This window comes from Alternaria arborescens (assembly GCF_004154835.1).
Source record: "Alternaria arborescens strain FERA 675 chromosome Unknown contig_5, whole genome shotgun sequence".
In the NCBI taxonomy this organism is placed as follows: Eukaryota; Fungi; Ascomycota; class Dothideomycetes; order Pleosporales; family Pleosporaceae; genus Alternaria; species Alternaria arborescens.
In genome coordinates this window covers 99,743-117,395 of record NW_021167860.1, presented here as the reverse complement: position 1 = coordinate 117,395, position 17,653 = coordinate 99,743, and the positions used below count along the sequence as shown (strand labels likewise).

The following is a 17,653-nucleotide window of genomic DNA, read 5'->3' as shown; positions in this document are numbered from 1 at the left end:
TCAACGTGGTTGTCTATCCCTCGCTTCTAGTACTGGAGGACGCCGCCGATTGGCAGTGGTCTTGGATGTCATGAATAGTTTCAAATGCACTGACGCTCGACAGGCTATTCGGCGTTTTGGCTCTGATAGACTGGGGTCGTGGCAAGGCTGTCGTACCAGACTACGAAAAAGACAGCTACCAACTTGCCATTGAGGTACTTCGACTGTATCTCGAGAACCCAAAGATCAACTCGGTCTCTGGAATGGCTATTGAATGGCCTCGAAGACTATGGGAAATAATTGGAGTCGAGATCTAGGGGCGGGCGATACGAAACGCGAAAGTGAAGAGAAACAATGGTCATACGATACCGCACTATCAATCGCCATTATTTGTCGACTTTGATCCTTCCCAAATCAGGGAATCATTCCCTGGTGTCAACGGTACTACAACGTACCTTAACGAACGACCAGGGCGTTCGAGCGACATCTGGTATGGAGTCAGGCTGCTTGAGAACCCGGATATCCGCAAAACCACGCTGAATTCAGGTGATCGGCCGTTGCGTTATCTTTGGTGTGAGGGATATGATTCAAGGTTCTCGTCCATAGTTACATGTCCGCTTGTAAAGATCTTTGACCAAGAGAAGCGATCATTCGCATGGGCACCAGCAGATACGAAACCGAATGACTGGCTACTGTTTAGTGGAGCATGTACATGGTACAATCGAACCCCTGCGATGGTCGTGGTTAGAGATGGCGATCCGTATCTTGGCACTTTTCTTATCATCGGTCAAGCGTCAAGGAATCCTGGATATCCGTATGGATATGAATACGAGAAATGAATCTTGGCATCCCTTGTGTGGCGATACTTTGAATCCAGCTGGTACGCGGAAGACTTGTTTTTCTTCGACTGGAATCATAAAAACCGTTCATTTGCTTTGATTGCCTCTAGGCCAACAATGGTGGAGACGTCCAAATGGCTAAAGATGGAGGTTTGTGCCTACAAAGGCTCATCATTCTTCAAAGGCCCACGTACTTTATCATCTGATTATCAGGAGCATGCAGTAAAGGTGGTTAGTCAGTGGACAGGAAAGTACGCGGCAAGACATTCTGGTGGCGCTACACCGCTCCCCGCGCGTCTAATTACGCTAATGCGATAATGTCATATACATGTGTTTCTGATCCCGACACCTCAGATGATGGTCCGGCAAGCGTCACTGCTTGATCGACGTCATCATGTCTCAGGAAAAGCCCAGTACACAAAGAGAATGAAGAACGTCAGATTTCTATGCTAATCTTCATTGTTCTATACGTTCCCACAAATACAGGCTGTAGCACAACCCACTGCAACGCTTTTCACTACTTTGCCTTACTGGGACCACTCCTCTGGGTAACGTACTGGCTGCATATAAAACAACGTTCTCAATTGAATCATGCCAGAAGCATGTACTAAAATGACTATGGGAAGGTAAATTACTCACGACCATCTTCTCTTCAGCAACGCACTGCTATTCCATCATTATCCCTTTATTCATTCTCTTACCATGTCTGTTTCCTTCACGCGGGTGATTACTCTTGCCAGAAATCGCTTCATATCAGTGGGATATCAGGATGAAACTTGCCCTTAAGATAGCCGGGGTCACGAAAAGCAAGATGACTTGGAGATACAAACCTAACTTGTGCAGCTACCAAAGGATGCCTGACAGCCCTTTGAAGCGGCGCAGTAATCTGCAGTGCCACCACAGTTACCGTACTTGCTGCAGCACAAGCCCGTCTTGCAGACGTAGCCAGCGTTGTTGCCTTTTCCAACGTCCCCGCAAGTACCATCAGGAGAGACGCTCCCCCTTACAGAAGCGGTGTCGCATTTTCCAAAAGCACTTTGGCAGACAGTCGCAGCACAGTAGTCTGCAGTCGTACCGCAGTTTCCATACTTGCTACAACACGAACCGGTCTTGCAGATGTAGCCTTTGTTCTTCCCGCTTCCCTGATTTCCGCAAGTGTTGTCGGGCGTGATGCTCCCTGGTCCTAGAGGCGTCGCAGCCGTATTGGGTGAGGTAGCTGTTGCAGTGTTGTTGGAAAAGACAAAACTCGATGAAGGTACATTGGTAGCAGCAGGGCCGGACGTCATGCTGGCCTCGTCGCGGTAGGAAGATGAAGATATTGGGGGGTTGCACAACCCAAAAGCTGGCTGGCAGACATTCGCAGCGCAGTAGTCGCTGGTGCTCCCGCAGCTTCCATATTTACTGCAGCACCGGCCACCATTTGGAGGGCACGTCCAGCCCATATTGTTGCCAGCGTTGATGTTGCCGCACCTTCCATTGAGGGAGTATACTACAGTCGGGCCAGCATCAGCGCTAGAAATCTGTGTCTTTGTTAGTATTCTGCTTCATAGTACTAAAAATTCGAATTACGCACCGTATTGGTGGATCTTGGTTGGCGAACCGAGCGGTACCATTGTGAGGTCGATGGCTCACCTAGACATTCTGCGACAGTCACGGTCTTGATGCCTCTGCTTTGCACTACCGAGATCATGTAGTTGATGAGCTCGTCATGTGTCCAGACTTCTTGCTCGTGAGCTTCGACGATGGTGTAGCCTTGGTCAAGACCATCGATGAAGAGCTGCTTTGCTGTATTGATCCCGGTTTCCGATTGGTACTCCCAATCTTTAGTATTTAGGTCACCAATGATAACGTGGTACTCAAGGTCTTTGAGAACACTAAGGGCGTTGGCGTTGAGTGATAGAAATGGTGGTCGCATGTAGTATGGGAAGTATCCTAGGATATTCATCATAGCGTCCTCGAGTAACGTCATTTCTTGTCGTACTCCGTCGGCGGTCAAAGTTGCAAGGTCCTTGTGGCTCCAAGTGTGCGAGCCAATTTGATGCCCCATGCTAACCATTCTCTGTAGAGTTGAGTTATAGTCGTAGATATTGCCCTTGTTGGCTCCGTTGATGAACCAAGTCGCCTTGAATCCAGCGGCTTCCATCCTAGATGTCGTCTTAGTAAGCTCACTGATCGCCAAGACATAGCCACAGGTCGCATACCTGTTAAGAATATCCTCGGAATAGATCCATGGCCCGTCATCGAAACCCGGAGCAATAACCCCAGGCGTAGTACACGAATAGATCTGCAACCCGAACGGAACGGCGGAAGCGAGGGAGACTAATGCGGCGAGAGCACTAAGTACTCCCGTTACCCTGCCAAATCCCTGGCTCATTTCGAAGTTAAAGTATAGTTCGGTAAGTGACAGATAGTGGGGTATTGAAGTTTGGACCGAGTGACAGCTAACTGATCGGTGTTTGGAGGCTGAAGTTTACCAATGCAAAGGTTATGCAGATCTGGACTGACAGGGCAATTTAACTGATCTCAGACCATTGTATTTAGTGTAGACTCGGTGCAGCCGAAAGGCCACCAAGCTCAGCCGCAGTCGAGACTCTTCGTAACGAAAGCCATCTCGTACTGCTTCGAGCCACTCGTCGAGGCGAGTTCATGACAGCTCAGCAACATGGCTGGCTGGATGCTACTAATGTGGTTGATTTGGCGCCGCAAACTTTGAACCCTAGGCTGTAGAGGGCAAGCGTACAGGTTGCAAGAGTCTGGATTCATGCTGGTTCTGGCGGAAAACACTAATTCCGCATCTCCCCGCGTTCAGCTGACCACTAAATGGGGTAGAACTAGAACAAATCTGGCGCTCGCTGCAAATGCTCTGCTAGATGGTATCAAGGCATATCCCAGCTCGATCTCAGCAGATTTGGTAGCGTGTTCGCCACGAATTTCACTCAAATCACACGCAGTCTCTGGATTGGAGAGCACGCGGCATGACAGACACTCATGATCAGCCACTCTGATGAAAACGAGCAGCTGGAAGTATAAGTATAATGCCGTAACTAAAAAGGTACAATCTATCAGAATTCGCTACGGAAAAAGCTCTATCGAAAACAACAGTTGCAACATCATCGTCCCATTCCAATCGTGGCCTCCTCATCGTTGACAGTTACCGTGTGAGGGGCCTTTTCATCAGCAGCGTAGTTACTTGAAGCTTCTTTACCTGAGGCGTCGGTATCTTCCGAGATCACCTGCCGGGTTTTGCCCCAGGAGAAAGCGTCCAGGTGCCACATAGTGTAGAAAAGAACAAGGATAGTAAGGAACGGTCCAGTGAAGAAGTAGATGACCAGGCCGACCAGGAACTGGCACTTCGCCTTGCGGCCCTTTGGCATCCAGAAGACGAGGGTAAGCATGTACATGTATGGCACAATCACACCTCCTAAGAAGGCGACAGTGATGTACCAGGGTACACTCCGGGCAGCGTGGATAAGTCCAGCGATCGAACCCATGATGAAGATGTTGCAGAACCACGTCTGACAGTTCGAGAAGGCGCGTAACCGTTCAAACCACTGAGTTCCCTTCGCGAATACCAGGCGAAAATCGTTGACTGTCGCGCCCATCGACCAACGTTTGCGTTGCGACATGAAGACCGAGAGCGAAGTCGGGACATCAGTCCATGCGACAGATTTGATCGATTGTCGGGTTTGAACGTGGGGTGATGCAGTGAGAACATGGCAAACGTGGTTGCGGTCTTCGCTGTATGCACCACGAAGGTGTTTGAGCATGCCATCCGTCGGACTCGGACAGTAGCCGAACAACGTTCGCAGAATGTGATCACCGTTGTTCTCTTCGCACACCTTCAGAATCTGGCAACATCCAGGAAGACAGGAAACCTTGTGGGTGACGGTGGACTGGTGTAGACGAGGCAAGCCTTGACTAATGGTGTAAGACGCATTCTGCATCAGGCGCCACATGTTCCATGGACCGTCCTTGAAGTCTACCCAGACGACACCGCAAACGCCAAAGCACTTGGGGTAGCGCGATTCAGAAATGAGGTAGTAGATGCACCATGGATCAAAGACGGTGTCTGCGTCCATGCCGACAATCTGGTCAAAGTTGTTGATGCCACAGTCGTCGAGGACGAACGAGGTCATCTCCCCAAACAGCCTATTCGACATGATCGTTGTTGGTCTCTCGTGTCGCTGGTTGAACTTGTATGCTACGTGGCAGATTAGTCTTGCGATCTAGAAAGAGGTGGGTTGTATTACTTACCGAACGAGCGGAGAAGAATAAGGCCATCGCGCTTTCCCTTGTTCGTCATCTTGACGATGCATAAGTAGTTGAGTCCTCTGTATTGTCCCTTCTGCATGATAATGTCCATAGGCTCCTTGTCCCAGGCCATGTATGCATCCTTCATGTGTATGCGCGATGTCTTTTCCGTCAAGATGGTGTCGAGAAGACATTCGCCAGTTGTCTGCGTCATCCCTGGACCGCGAGCGCGACCGTCACAGATGATGAAGACACACTGCTTGTGGTCCTCAATGCCTTTCTGCTCCACGAGCGAATCAAGAGATTTGCGAAGCTCCTCTTCGTTCTCGTTGTAGCATGGTATGATGAGCATGAGTGACTCGGGTGTCTCCGGCGCGGGGTTTTTCTTCTCTGGGCGGAAGAATCGGAAGGCTAGCCATAGGAGGAGGGTGATGACAACCGTGAAGTTGATGAACACACCATACGTGATGAAGGGAAGGAAGACGTAATGGTAGCCTTTGAACCACCAGGAGCCAAAGAGCAGGAAACCGCTACAACGGGTTAGCAGGATAGGGGAATGATCTCTCCAAAAGAACTTACTTCAAGCCAAAGATGCAGCATTGGAAAGCGAGCTTCCGCAGCTTCATGAGTCTTTGAGCTCGTCGGACCTTCATGCCATCCGGGTCTGAAAAGTCTGGCTTCTCGTCGACCATGTTGTTGAGTTCACCCAACTGCTTGACTCTCTCTTCACCGCGTTTGGTGCAAGTATCCCACATGATACGATCACACTTCTCGTTGGTGAAGACCTCATTGCTGGGTGTGCCGGGGAGCGTAGTCCCTAAAGAGAGGGAACTTTGGCGGTTGATGTTTCGCGAAGTGTTGTATCTCTCTGAAGTAGTGTCCCACTCATGCAGGACGTTGCTTAGATCTGGTCTCAGAAAGACATTCTCGGGCTCGGAAGGAAGGCTTGAAGCGAGAGGACGAGCTGACTCGTTGGAAGACATCTTAGAACTTTTGGTACCTTCGGAGTGAGGCAAAGACAAAGAGATGCTGCACAAGCAACATTGAAGAAATCCATCACTGATGTATCAACGCCATCGCTCCGTAGACCTGCAAAGAGTATGGACAGTTTGCAAGCTCCAAAAACTCCATGGCGTTGGCACCAGTGACCTAGACCTCGCGGAAGCCATGCAAATCTACACAGAAGATCGGGATGCACCATTCAGCAGCCACAATTCTCCGGCGTCTTTGGAACTTGCTTGTTGGATTGCAACACGTCGTTGCGGCTGAGAGCCTGGAATCAGTGGATTCAGCTGGACGTTTCGGCGCCGCCGCAGCTTTGTGGGGTGAATTGAGTTAAGCGATTGTGTTCGAAGAGAATGGTGATGGCCTCGGGAGACTGAGCGTCGGCGAGGCGGTAGCGTACTAGGCCTCGGCAGTCACGCCATAAGCCTGACAAGGCTGGAGCAGGGTCTGCCACACCAAAATTGCCAAAAGGTACTGCCGTTAGTGTCGCCTTGCCCTTACTAGCCAGAAGTTCGTCAATCTTGGCAATACTTGGCTTTCCCTCTCAAGCCTCGGAGAAGTCTCCGCAATGCTTGGCCTTCCACTTTAAGCTTCGCCGAAGCTTCCTCAGCCTGACGCTAAGCTTGCTTGGACAGAACAACAGCACTAGAAGCTACCCACTCACCGCACCCACAAAAGATCCCGCTGGATTCTGGGGTAGCGAAGCGGGTTAGCAGGTGGTGGGCCTAGGCTTGATGCTTGCTTCAACAGTGACATATCCTAACACATCCGCATTTCGCCCCCACACTGATCAACAACACCATCACGCAGGAATTTGCGCTTCAGGTCCATTTCGCTAAGCGACAGCAGATCTTCGTAATTCATGACCTATGTCTGTGATTAATCTCTCCATGATCTTTGGGAATACACGGCTTCTGAGCTCAGCACTGTTGCTAGTCAGAAGGTAATGTCTCTCCTATCTCTTAGGTAACGACTTGCAGATCACTGAACCTTCTTGGAATAGGTTGCTTCAAAATGGCCTGCGTTTTGCAGTGCGGAGGTCCGCGGGCTGGATATCTTGGCAGGGACACACGATCGCGGGCGCGAGCGACCTTACCAATGACTGCGCCTGAGGGCTCGCTAACCCCCGGCACACCAGAGTGCAAATTTACTGTCCCGTGCGAAACCCCAGTCGGACAAAAGTCTGATCTGGAGTCGCTTACTCTTCTTGTCCAGTCCCCGGCATGCTGGCATTCCGACCGGGGTGGAGCTATCCAAGGTAGGGCTGAACGAGTCAAGGCTGAAGTCCAGAGCTAAACAAGTCAAGGCTGGTATGATGCGTCTAGAATATGGAGAACAAAATCTAGTTGCGGCAATCTTTCTGTCTACGCTCGAACAGGCCAATTCGTACCGATCTTACATTTCAGCTTTGCGATGAAGGATTTCCAATGGTGAGAGGATCTTCTAGGTCATACTATGCGCCTCCGTTGTGTGTGATGGTGGTAAGGTTCGTCACCATCAAGAATCTCTGCTTCAGGCAAGGCTTGAACGAAGATCAACTGTGCAGAGCAAGTCTCCGATGGTCGGGACATCGCGATAAACGCACACTGCCTCGGCTACAGAACACTACACAGACAATTCCAAGGTTGTTTCGCACTATGCAAATATCCCGTTAGGCGCGATGTCGTGATTTCTTGGTGTTTAGAAATTCCCCTCCGCGGCTACGGAACGTCCCCTGTACCTTTGTGCATACGCTCACACGTGTTTCAGTTAGTAGCACCCAGCAGTCTGGACCTCATGCTATCGTGCACATACTCGCACCCCTTTTGGTTAGAAACACCCAGCCGTCTGGACTCCATACCACTTGTCAACATCCCGGTCAGCGAGGGCCCGGCCTGTAGGGTAAACCATTGTGGCTCTCCGAACCGAGTCGCCACCAGCTGTAACAAATCCAATAGATTTTGGATTCTCGTGGCGCCTTCGATGGAAAGCTGAGAAGTGCTTCTATCAAGCCTGACTATTTTCATGTTAGGAGAGGCCGAGCAAAGGCCTGTACCTCCTGCAAGCCACAGTGCTCTAAACCTTAACGGATTTACAAGCCAACGACTTCTGCACGTGTAGGCCTCGATAGCATACTGTCGATGGGTTGAGGTCTCGCCAGACGGGATGAGAAAGTGCCACCCATCGTCGAGGCATGAGCATCTAGATCGAATCAGCGAGCACGGAGGCTGCGGAAACTTCAGCATGTCAGCCCTGGCTCGAACGTCGGTGTAGCCGTGGAGAAGAATGCTGCTATCTACATTCAGCGAAGTAGGCTTGTATGAGCAGAAGCCTTGTGGAGCGGAGAGGGAAGATAGTGTACAGTCTTTCTTCATGGTTTGAAGGCAAGCTCAAAGGCTGTAGAGCGTACATGAGTATAAAGACACCACAAGTTCTATCCATAAACCAACACCAGCCTTCGCAGTCAGCACTTCCATCTTTACACAAAGGCCTCGACCTTTTGCCTCGATCGTTTCGTCGAACTTCTATCTTCTTCCTCTCAGCATCATCCTTACACATCATAAACCATCATGACTACCATCACTTTCAACGAGGGCATGTTCAGCAACAAGTTCGTATCGCTCGACAAGAAGCCCGAGATCATCGTCACCGAATGCTCTCTGCCTCTGACTCCACCGCCAGAGGAGATCAACGAATCACCTTTCTGGACTACAGAGAACCCAATTCAAGTGGAAGAAGTACAGACACTCAACACTTCTGAATCTGAGTCCATCGTGGCCGTCATCGGTGTTGGTTATGTCGGCACCCACCTCGTCGAAGCATTCGCCAACCATTACAATGTCATTGCTTTCGATCTCAGCACCAAAAGGCTTGACGAAGTTTCGAAACAACTCGCTGGCCTTCCGATTCAGTTCACGTCAAACGCTGCTGATATCAGCCACGCTACACATGTTCTCATCTCCGTGCCAACGATTCTCACGGACGACAAGAAAGTGGACACTACATACCTGCGCAGTGCCATTGCTACTGTGGAGAAGTACGTCAAGCCTGGATCCACCATCGTTGTTGAGAGCTCTGTTGCTGTTGGTATGACACGAGAGCTCGTTGGCCCACTCATGGTATCGAAGAACTTCAAGGTCGGCATGTCACCCGAGCGCGTCGACCCAGGCCGCACATTTCCCGCCTTCGAGGACATCTCTAAGATTGTCTCTGGTCTTGATGCCGCATCTTTAGAGTCCATTTCCACTCTTTACGGCCGTGTCTTTAACAAGCTGCTTCCTGTCTCTTCTCCCGAAGTCGCCGAGATGACTAAGCTGTACGAGAACTGCCAACGCATGGTATGTGCGACGTATGCCAACGAGATGGCCGATGCCTGCAGCAGTATCGGCATCGACGCTTTTGAAGTCAGCAATGCCGCAGCATCCAAACCCTTCGGGTACCTACCTTTCCGCCCTGGTCCAGGAATCGGAGGTCACTGCATCCCTGTAAACCCGTACTATCTCCTCTCCAACCTTCACATGCCACTCCTCGAGCATGCAGCCACAATATCGTCGTCCCGACCCAGAGACGTAGCCAGGAACTTCGTGCGATCTGTACTTCAAGAAAAGAAGTACAGCGTAGACTCGAGCCAACTTCGACTGCTCGTCGTCGGTGTAGGTTTCAAGCGCGGCCAGAGCGTCATGAGCAACTCTCCTGGTGCTGCCATCGCCCATACGTTGAAGAGCGAATACAACTGCCATATTGAGTTCGCAGATCCGTTGGTTTCCACGGCTCTTTACAGTGCAGTGCCGAAGATGGATACGGAGGCGAACTGGACTGTCGATTATCTTAGCACCTACGACGGTATCATTGTCTCTGTCAACCAAGAAGGTCTTGATATGGATGTTCTAGCAAACTTGCCAAGTAGTGTCAAGGTACACGACTTTTCCGGCATTTTGAAGAACTCTATCAGTAGTGTCCCGTCACTAGCTGCCAAGAAGGAGATCTGCTAGGAGGTCATCATTTCAGTAACATTTCATGCTCTGGGTTTATTGCAAAATGGTGTTTCTGGAGTTCATAGAAGAATACGAATATCTCTTGTCAAGAACTGTGTTTTCGCGACCCATACACATGACATCGTTTCGTATCTTAGTGCTGGCAAGCGACTCATGGCGATAGCTCGCGGGTTGATAGAACGAACTCTAGCTGCGATGCGACCCGTCTCATGCTCAAGCTCTCAAAGTGTTATCGCCATCAACATTCTCAAGATGTAAACCCGTGCTCCTCTTCAGATCATCGTGCAAATCCGAGATCTTCCCATCTTTCACGTTGATCTCTTTCTGGTACACAGCGACATCAGCCTCATCGCCAAATATCGCAGCAACCTCCTCCAGCGGCAGGCCATTCGTGTTGGGAAAGAAAAACCAAATGACCAATCCACCAATGGTGCCGGGAATAATGAAGACGAGGTAGAATTTCCACCCAATGGTAATGAAGGCTGTAGGCGCGGCCTGCAGCCAGACGATGTTGGTAAAGGAGATTGTTGCAACGCCCAGCGAGATGCCTTTTGAGCGGAGGTGCGTCGGCCAAATTTCGCCGAGGTATGAGAATTGGGTACCTAGTGGCGGTTAGAGCGGATAAGACATGGGCTTAGAGTGTTTGTATACCATCGATACATAGACCGTATGGGACTTGGAAAATATAGAACATGGCGACAGCCGCAAGTAGCGCTGGCTTGTTGTTCGAGCTACCAAACTCCGCGACTAAAGCGGCTTCCACGATCAGTGTTGTCATGCAACCTAGAATTCCACTAGCGATGTATTTGTTTCGTGGGAAACGATCCACGAGTGGAATTGCCATGATGTTGGTACCCAAGCTGAACGTCAACCACGCGGCGGGGTACAAAAGCTGCTTGACCGGCGAGAAGCCGAGGTTCTTGTAAAGAGTAGGTCCGTAGTCTATGAAATGTTAGGGAATGGTAATCGTGGTAGGCTAGTAACTTACTATTGATGACAAGTACGCCAGAGCACTGACAAAAGAACGTCAGGCCCAGCGTGTAGAATGCTCGTTTCCTATACGATGGTTTGCGAAATATCGTCATCCAGCTGCTCCCCAGTGTTCTATCAATCGCGATCTGCTTGGAGATCTGATAGAACTCTGACCGAGCATACTCATTGTCCGGATCGGCAGGGTCTCCATGTAAGCGATCGAGAATGACACGCGCTTCATCGATGCGATCTTTCATAATCAGCCACCTGGGCGATTCAGGAATCCAGTACAGCCCGCTCAGTAAGATTAGCGGCCATGCGCATTGTAGTGCCAGCGGTGGTCGCCAAGTGTTCTCTCCAAGTTTCGTCGCGAAGAAGAAGCCGAAGCCGACCCATCCTTGTATGCAGTACCCAAGAATCAGAAAGACAGCGTGTATGTCGACAAGACCTCCTCTCATCTTGACAGGTACGACCTCGTTCATCCAAATCGGAATAGCCGCGAGGATCATGAATGCGCTAGCACCGGCAATAAAGCGGAAGACGATGAATTCTCCGATGTCGGTGCTGCCGGCGAGAAAAGCGCCAGATAGGATAGCTAACATAGCACTCTGTATATTCATCAGCCCACAACAGGACGATGAACGTGAGGTAGCTTACGATTGCAATGCCCCACTTGCGCCCATACCGGTCAGAGATGTTTGGAAGCAGCAAAGTGCCGACAACACCGCCAGCTTGGAACAGTCCGTTGGTCGTGGAGATGAGGTCGGTGCCGTTCTTTCGTGTATCAAGCTCAAAATAACTGATGAAGGATGGTTGCCCGAGTGTAGTGCCGATAATGGAGGCTGTGTAGCCATAGCTCATTGATCCAAGACCTACGAACAGGAGGATCAAGACATTGAAGGTGTTGACGCGCCCTTTCCGCTTAGCAGGCATAGCCATGTTCGACTGATGAATTCGATGACACAATCACGTGACTTGTTGGATACAGTGAACAGGATGCAGCGAGCTTCGAATATGAGGAAAACAAAGGCTTAAGTGCGTATGCCAGATCTTGGATACAGAATTTTAGGATCGCAACCAATTGCACCATAAAGGTGGTTGGTGTAGGCCTTTCATGAGTTCGCAGCTAAAATGCGCTCGGTAGCGACTCGCTTGGCACGCATCGTGCGAAGACATATTGTGCGGAGAAAAGCTGGTAGCGTTATATGTCGGGTCCGAGTAAGACCGGACTAATTAGCCTATCGAATTGGAAAGTCGAAGAGATCTCGGGTAGCTCAAAATCTTCGTCTTTCAGCGCCAGCCACGCTGGGGACGACTCGCAGTGACGACGTCGTGAGCAGACAAAAAATAGAGGAGCATAGGTACGCAGTCTAGGCTTTTCGTACCTTTAATCTCTGTCGGATACCTGAAGTCGATCCATAACCACCCAGATGCTGAACCATCGCACGGAGGAATAGTCGGGTAGCCAGCTCGAAGCGATATTCGTTGTACTCTGATCGCATGGCAGTGTAGAATGGTTACGTTTGGCCTTCAGGTTTCAGTTTTTATGAGGCTCTGTCTGCTTCGGAACTAGCTCGTAGGGGACAATATTTAAGAAGTCTGCCGGGATACTGGGAGACGCTATCAGCTGTATGCTCTGCTGAGCAGCTGAAAAATAGCTCTACTGTCTTACACCATTCTCATCGAGAAATAAATCTTGGATCCGGTCAAATGGAAAGACTGTTGAGCTGCGAAGGATGTGGCTGTGTGGAGATAGCAAATGCGGAACGTTCCGATTCCGATAGGAAATTCCGAAGAACACGAAAGTCTCGGGGCCGTCACGTAAGCTAGAACCTGAGTAACACTTTGCGCGGTAACACGATCACTATTTGGAACTTTTTTAGTACATGAAAAGAAACGAACTCATTTCCTGGTCATCCAAAGGACTTCATTTTCGCAATCGCGGTGTCAGATCGACGCACCGCTACTTACCTGTCTTGCGATCGTGCAGCAAGATCTGCTAGTGACCCGAAAAGCCAATAGACGAGGCCGGTAGTGCCTCGTTCACTGTATTCTGAGCCTCCTGAATCTCATGCTTGACCATGAGAGAAAAGACATGATGCCCTCTTATGTACGGTTCGCATAACCAAGGACGACGGAACGACGGAACGACGGGATGGCCAAAGCATGTAGCCTTGGGTAGTGTTGACTAAGTAAAAGAACGATCTTTTTGTTGTCAAGAATATGATTTTGGAAATATGAAATTAGCAGCTCTACTCCATCAACAGTGCGATCATTTGGTACTCCTGATTGCGTTTGTGGGATGACTTCTTTTTTGGATTGCGTTTCATTGTACTATCTTAAGATGTAGATTGGAGTAGCGAGGAATTAAGCATCTGACACTCGGGTCTCACAATCGAAGATGATTTTGAAATTATTGTTCGAAGATCTTGCAGCGTGCTGAAGGGCAGTGGAAATGTCGACCGTTTACTAGAGTGCCCCCCTCCTTACAAAACGATACTTCTTAGTCTGCTCCTCCTGAATTGCATCACATCATGTGCACGTGCAGATCATTACGTGCCAATCGTCGTTGGCAAATGTATTTCTTGTCTTCCACCGAGGTATGTATCTGGTGAATCTATTAGAAGCCATCGCCTTTCATATCATAGCCTCTTTCCACCGCTCGTAAGACAGATCAAAGCCTTACAGTGCGACCTTCAAACTTGCTCGCCACCAATAGTGCTCATCGGCGTGGCAGCCCTGGGTTTTCTGTCTCTCAAGTTCCCGGAATGCAAAGAAAATATACTTCGAGCACGTATTAGCGAGCCGAAAATGTAAAATAAGAAAGGCAAGGGCACGCATGCTAATGACAAAACGGCAGTTATTGTAGAAGCCCAGTGTATGCCCAGACTCCTGTATATCCGAGTAGTGAACAAAGGAAATACAGCTCCAAAGATGGACCGCAAAACCGCGTTCGCGGCGAGTACTAAGGCAGCATAAACAGTGTAGGAACCAATGAGGTAGTTGGTGATTGGGAGAATCACGAGTACGACCCAAAATTCAAGCGGTACACAAGCTGCAATACTAGCGAGCCAGTGTATGCTGGCACTTTTAGTCCATGCGAACCAAAAACGACCGATAGGTATCGCAATCGCTCCAATAATACTAGGAGGCAGGCGTGCTTCAGGTTCGGCATGTCCTGAGGCACTTTGCTCCATAATGCTGTTATAACGTCGATTCTCGAAGATTGAGTAGATGACAGCACCCATAATTCCGACTGCCAGGCTGATGAACGCAAGTCCGCCGATGCTGTTCGACCACCCACGAGCTTCCCGGTAAACGATGGGGAAGGCTGGAAAGAGCATGTAAAGTATTCCATACAGGATTTGGGACAATTTCAGTTGCTGTCCATCGCCTCAAAGCGATAATGGCTTACTGCGACATAGATGGAAAGCAGAAGCACGATCGGCTCTCGAAACAGTGAAGCCCACGGCCTGGACAGGGCCTTTTGAAATGCTTCTTTAGCACTTGCTTTTCCGCGCCGAACATCCATATCGCTATTGTAGTGTTTCGTTGTCAATTTCGAAAGATGAGCAGCTCTTCGACGGAGGAGAACTGGGGCATAGGTCTCGGGAATCAAGATGACCCCTATCAATCAGACGGCACCGACGAATATCATCATCGCACCCTGAACCCAGCGCCAGCCTAGATTCTGATCAACAAAGCCAATAACTGTAAGGTTTTAGAATTAGCAGTGCTTGTTGGAACGCTCTCAAATAAACGTTAGGGTTGGATACGTACCGATTGGGCCAATAACTGGGCCGAGGAACGGAGCAGCCGCAAAGATGGTCAGTGCCAATCCTCGCTCTCCAGCTTCGAACATGTCTGCAATAGCTCCACCGGCATTAGTCTGATATGAAAAGCCAAAGGCGCCAGCGAGGAAGCGGAAGATGATGTGACTTTGTACGCTGGGCGCAACCACGGTAGCGACACTGAATATATTAACCACGGCGTAGGTAAACGAAAACACATATTTCCGGCCGTAAAGCTCTGGACGAACATCAGTACAGAAGTTGACAGCTGGAAAAGAGTTCCTACCGCTCAAGGGACCCCAAAGTAGAGGTCCAATGGCAAGCCCCAGAACAAACAAAGAAAGTCTCAGAACGACAACATGCTGTGATGCGTCAAATTCAGAGATGATGCTTCTGTTACCTCCACTATACGCAGAGGATGCAAAGGCGATAGAGAGCGCTGAGATCGAGCTGATGAAGGTGAAGCCCCATTTGCGAATGGATGTGAACTCCAACGGATTAGCAGGATCGCGTAACATCCAATCGACGATGAACGGGTCACTTTCGATCCAGAACCTTTGTATTCGACATTTATAAGGAAATCATAAGCCAGGTCCTTTTTTAACAGCTGGTCAACCCGTCGGAATAAGGCTCTTGTGTTGTAACCTGCCATTGGGCTTTTCAATGATAGCTTATCGAACGTCGGGTCAATCGTTTATAGAAAGTCATAACGCTGTACACTATTAGGGAGAGCATCTCCGTACGCTGAACATACCTCTGCGTGTATCGAATAAGTATGATGATGGGACGCGATTTAGGCTAGGCAATGTGCGAACTTTGCAGAGTGTATCTGTGAGAGCGATGCATATAATGAAGGTTAACAAGGGCTTTTGCCCATAGGAATCAGTCAAAACGTTTCTCAACTAATCCTTGCCGCAGAAAGCATTGTTTCGCAGAGTGCAGAGACGCTAGGGGCACTGACTGCAATGTCCCGCTAAGGTGTAAGGGATTAGGACGATCGAAGACGTTTTTCATCATGTTCGCCTTTTAGATGAGCTTAGGTCCGATTCCACCACTCTTCGAGGCATTCTTTAGTCCTCATATGACTCGGAGGCGGCACGTGCGAACTTAATTTCATTCCTGATACGCGTGCCAGTTTACTATGTCAATTCTCCACGCACTGCGTCTGTTGTTGCTGATTAAAATCGCTAACTTTCAATGGAGCCGCCCCCTTGAAACGTGGGGAATGGACCTTCGTGAATGTCGGTCCTTTCCTCTTTGGTATCCCATAGCCACTCCGCTAGTACCGCTAAAGACGGCCCTTTGCTTGCCCATGCATGATGATGCGTAATGATGCAGATGATTACACGATGCCCGAGTCGGTTTCTATATGAGCTGAATGCTTTCCTTTGAGCTATCCACATCCCAGCTCCATTCCCCGTCGTTCAAAATTTATTTTCAGACATTTCGAACAATGGCTTTCAATCACCCAATTCCTTCTATACCTCAATCTGACGCTACTGTAACGGTTCGAATCATTGATACTGGTTCAAGAGCTAGTATTTCTGCTTCTGAATTCTTCGAGCCTACCATACCTGGCCATGAAGTTCTCGCCAATTCACCTGCCTATCCTTTTCTCACCGAACACGGTTCAGGCCGCAACGTCATATTTGACCTTGGTATCCGCAGGGACTGGCGCAACATTTCTCCAGCGCTGCCCAAGATGTTCAAGCCAGCAGGCGTAGAGATTCATGGAGATAAGGACGTCGTCGATGTTCTAGAGGAGGGTGGCGTAAAGAAAGAGGATATTAATGCTGTGATATGGAGGTAAGTTTCCCCCATTCCCACAATAAGATCCTTATCTAATCATCTTAAATTGTCGTCATTGGCACTTTGATCACGTTGGTGATACCTCACACTTTGCTCCTGATACAGAGCTTATTGTTGGGCCCGGCTTTTCCAATGTCCCCATTCCTGGCTACCCGGCAAACCAAAACAGGCCGATTCTGGAAACAGATTACAAGTTAGTTTCCCTACAACAATGGAAACACATGACTGATTGCTCTGTACAGGGATCGCCCACTGCGTGGGATCGACTTCGGCACGGATGGGGTTTTGAAGCTAAGGCGCTTTAATGCCTTAGACTATTTCGAGGATGGCAGTCTCTACCTGCTCAATGCGCCACGGGTACGATATCCTGTCTCTCAACCACGACGTTTTCGGGTCGTCCTGCGTTCCGTTAGCAATGAGACCAACGTTCTGTCGACAGCACACTATAGGACACATCTGCTCACTGGCTCGCACCACACCAACGACCTTCATTTTTATGGGAGGCGACGTCTGTCACCAATGCGGCGAGTTTCGCCCAACCGAATACTTACCTATCCCGACAACCTTATCTCCATCCCCCACCACAAACTCTCCGTTTACTCCGAATAGCCTCTGTCCAGGCTCTGTACTCCGAGCCATTCACCCTCAGGAGTCAGCCACAAAGCCATTTTATAGGGTCAAGGAAGGCCAGCATCTTCTCCAGGAATTCGTGGAAACGCAGAAGACACTGGAAAAGATGACCGAGTTCGACGCTGATGAGAACGTGCTTGTGGTTATAGCTCATGACCGTACCTTGTTGGATGTCCTAGAGTTCTACCCAGCCAATGCAAACTCTTGGAAGGAAAAAGGATGGTGAGAAGCGGGTATGTGGAGGTTTTTTGCTGATTTCAGATTCGCCATACACCGTAGCTCACTCTGAACGAGCTGAAAACTGCGCAGGGATATTACTACTAATTCATCTCGTGAATCGCTCTTCCGCTTTTCTTCCGCCTTGCAAACTGATGACTGTGTTAAGTGATCCATTTCTATGTAT

General features: G+C 49.5%; 6 protein-coding genes across 6 annotated transcripts; 2 read left to right on the top strand and 4 right to left on the bottom strand.

Moving 5' to 3' along the window:
* Nucleotides 1-1,648: 1,648 nt before the first annotated feature.
* On the bottom strand, nt 1,649-3,192 carry AA0111_g2702 (hypothetical protein; the record flags this gene model as incomplete). Its single annotated transcript, XM_028648503.1, has 3 exons — nt 1,649-2,338; nt 2,392-2,962; nt 3,020-3,192. The coding sequence occupies 3 exons, from the start codon at nt 3,190-3,192 to the stop codon at nt 1,649-1,651; spliced, it is 1,434 nt and encodes a 477-aa protein (XP_028509610.1).
* A 736-nt stretch (nt 3,193-3,928) lies between these two features.
* On the bottom strand, nt 3,929-6,052 carry AA0111_g2701 (hypothetical protein; the record flags this gene model as incomplete). The annotated part of the gene is made up of 3 exons (XM_028648502.1): nt 3,929-5,019; nt 5,073-5,599; nt 5,649-6,052. 3 exons carry the CDS (start codon nt 6,050-6,052, stop codon nt 3,929-3,931), a joined length of 2,022 nt encoding a protein of 673 aa, XP_028509719.1.
* Nucleotides 6,053-8,623: 2,571 nt separating this feature from the next.
* On the top strand, nt 8,624-10,045 carry AA0111_g2700 (hypothetical protein; the record flags this gene model as incomplete). Its single annotated transcript, XM_028648501.1, has 1 exon — nt 8,624-10,045. The coding sequence occupies one exon, from the start codon at nt 8,624-8,626 to the stop codon at nt 10,043-10,045; it is 1,422 nt and encodes a 473-aa protein (XP_028509721.1).
* Nucleotides 10,046-10,261: 216 nt separating this feature from the next.
* On the bottom strand, nt 10,262-11,959 carry AA0111_g2699 (hypothetical protein; the record flags this gene model as incomplete). Its single annotated transcript, XM_028648498.1, has 4 exons — nt 10,262-10,650; nt 10,700-10,990; nt 11,037-11,628; nt 11,678-11,959. 4 exons carry the CDS (start codon nt 11,957-11,959, stop codon nt 10,262-10,264), a joined length of 1,554 nt encoding a protein of 517 aa, XP_028509383.1.
* Nucleotides 11,960-14,654: 2,695 nt separating this feature from the next.
* AA0111_g2698 (hypothetical protein) lies at nt 14,655-15,329 on the bottom strand (the record flags this gene model as incomplete). Its single annotated transcript, XM_028648497.1, has 2 exons — nt 14,655-14,731; nt 14,801-15,329. 2 exons carry the CDS (start codon nt 15,327-15,329, stop codon nt 14,655-14,657), a joined length of 606 nt encoding a protein of 201 aa, XP_028509384.1.
* A 935-nt stretch (nt 15,330-16,264) lies between these two features.
* On the top strand, nt 16,265-17,476 carry AA0111_g2697 (hypothetical protein; the record flags this gene model as incomplete). The annotated part of the gene is made up of 3 exons (XM_028648496.1): nt 16,265-16,617; nt 16,863-16,977; nt 17,060-17,476. The coding sequence occupies 3 exons, from the start codon at nt 16,265-16,267 to the stop codon at nt 17,474-17,476; spliced, it is 885 nt and encodes a 294-aa protein (XP_028509377.1).
* Nucleotides 17,477-17,653: the final 177 nt, after the last annotated feature.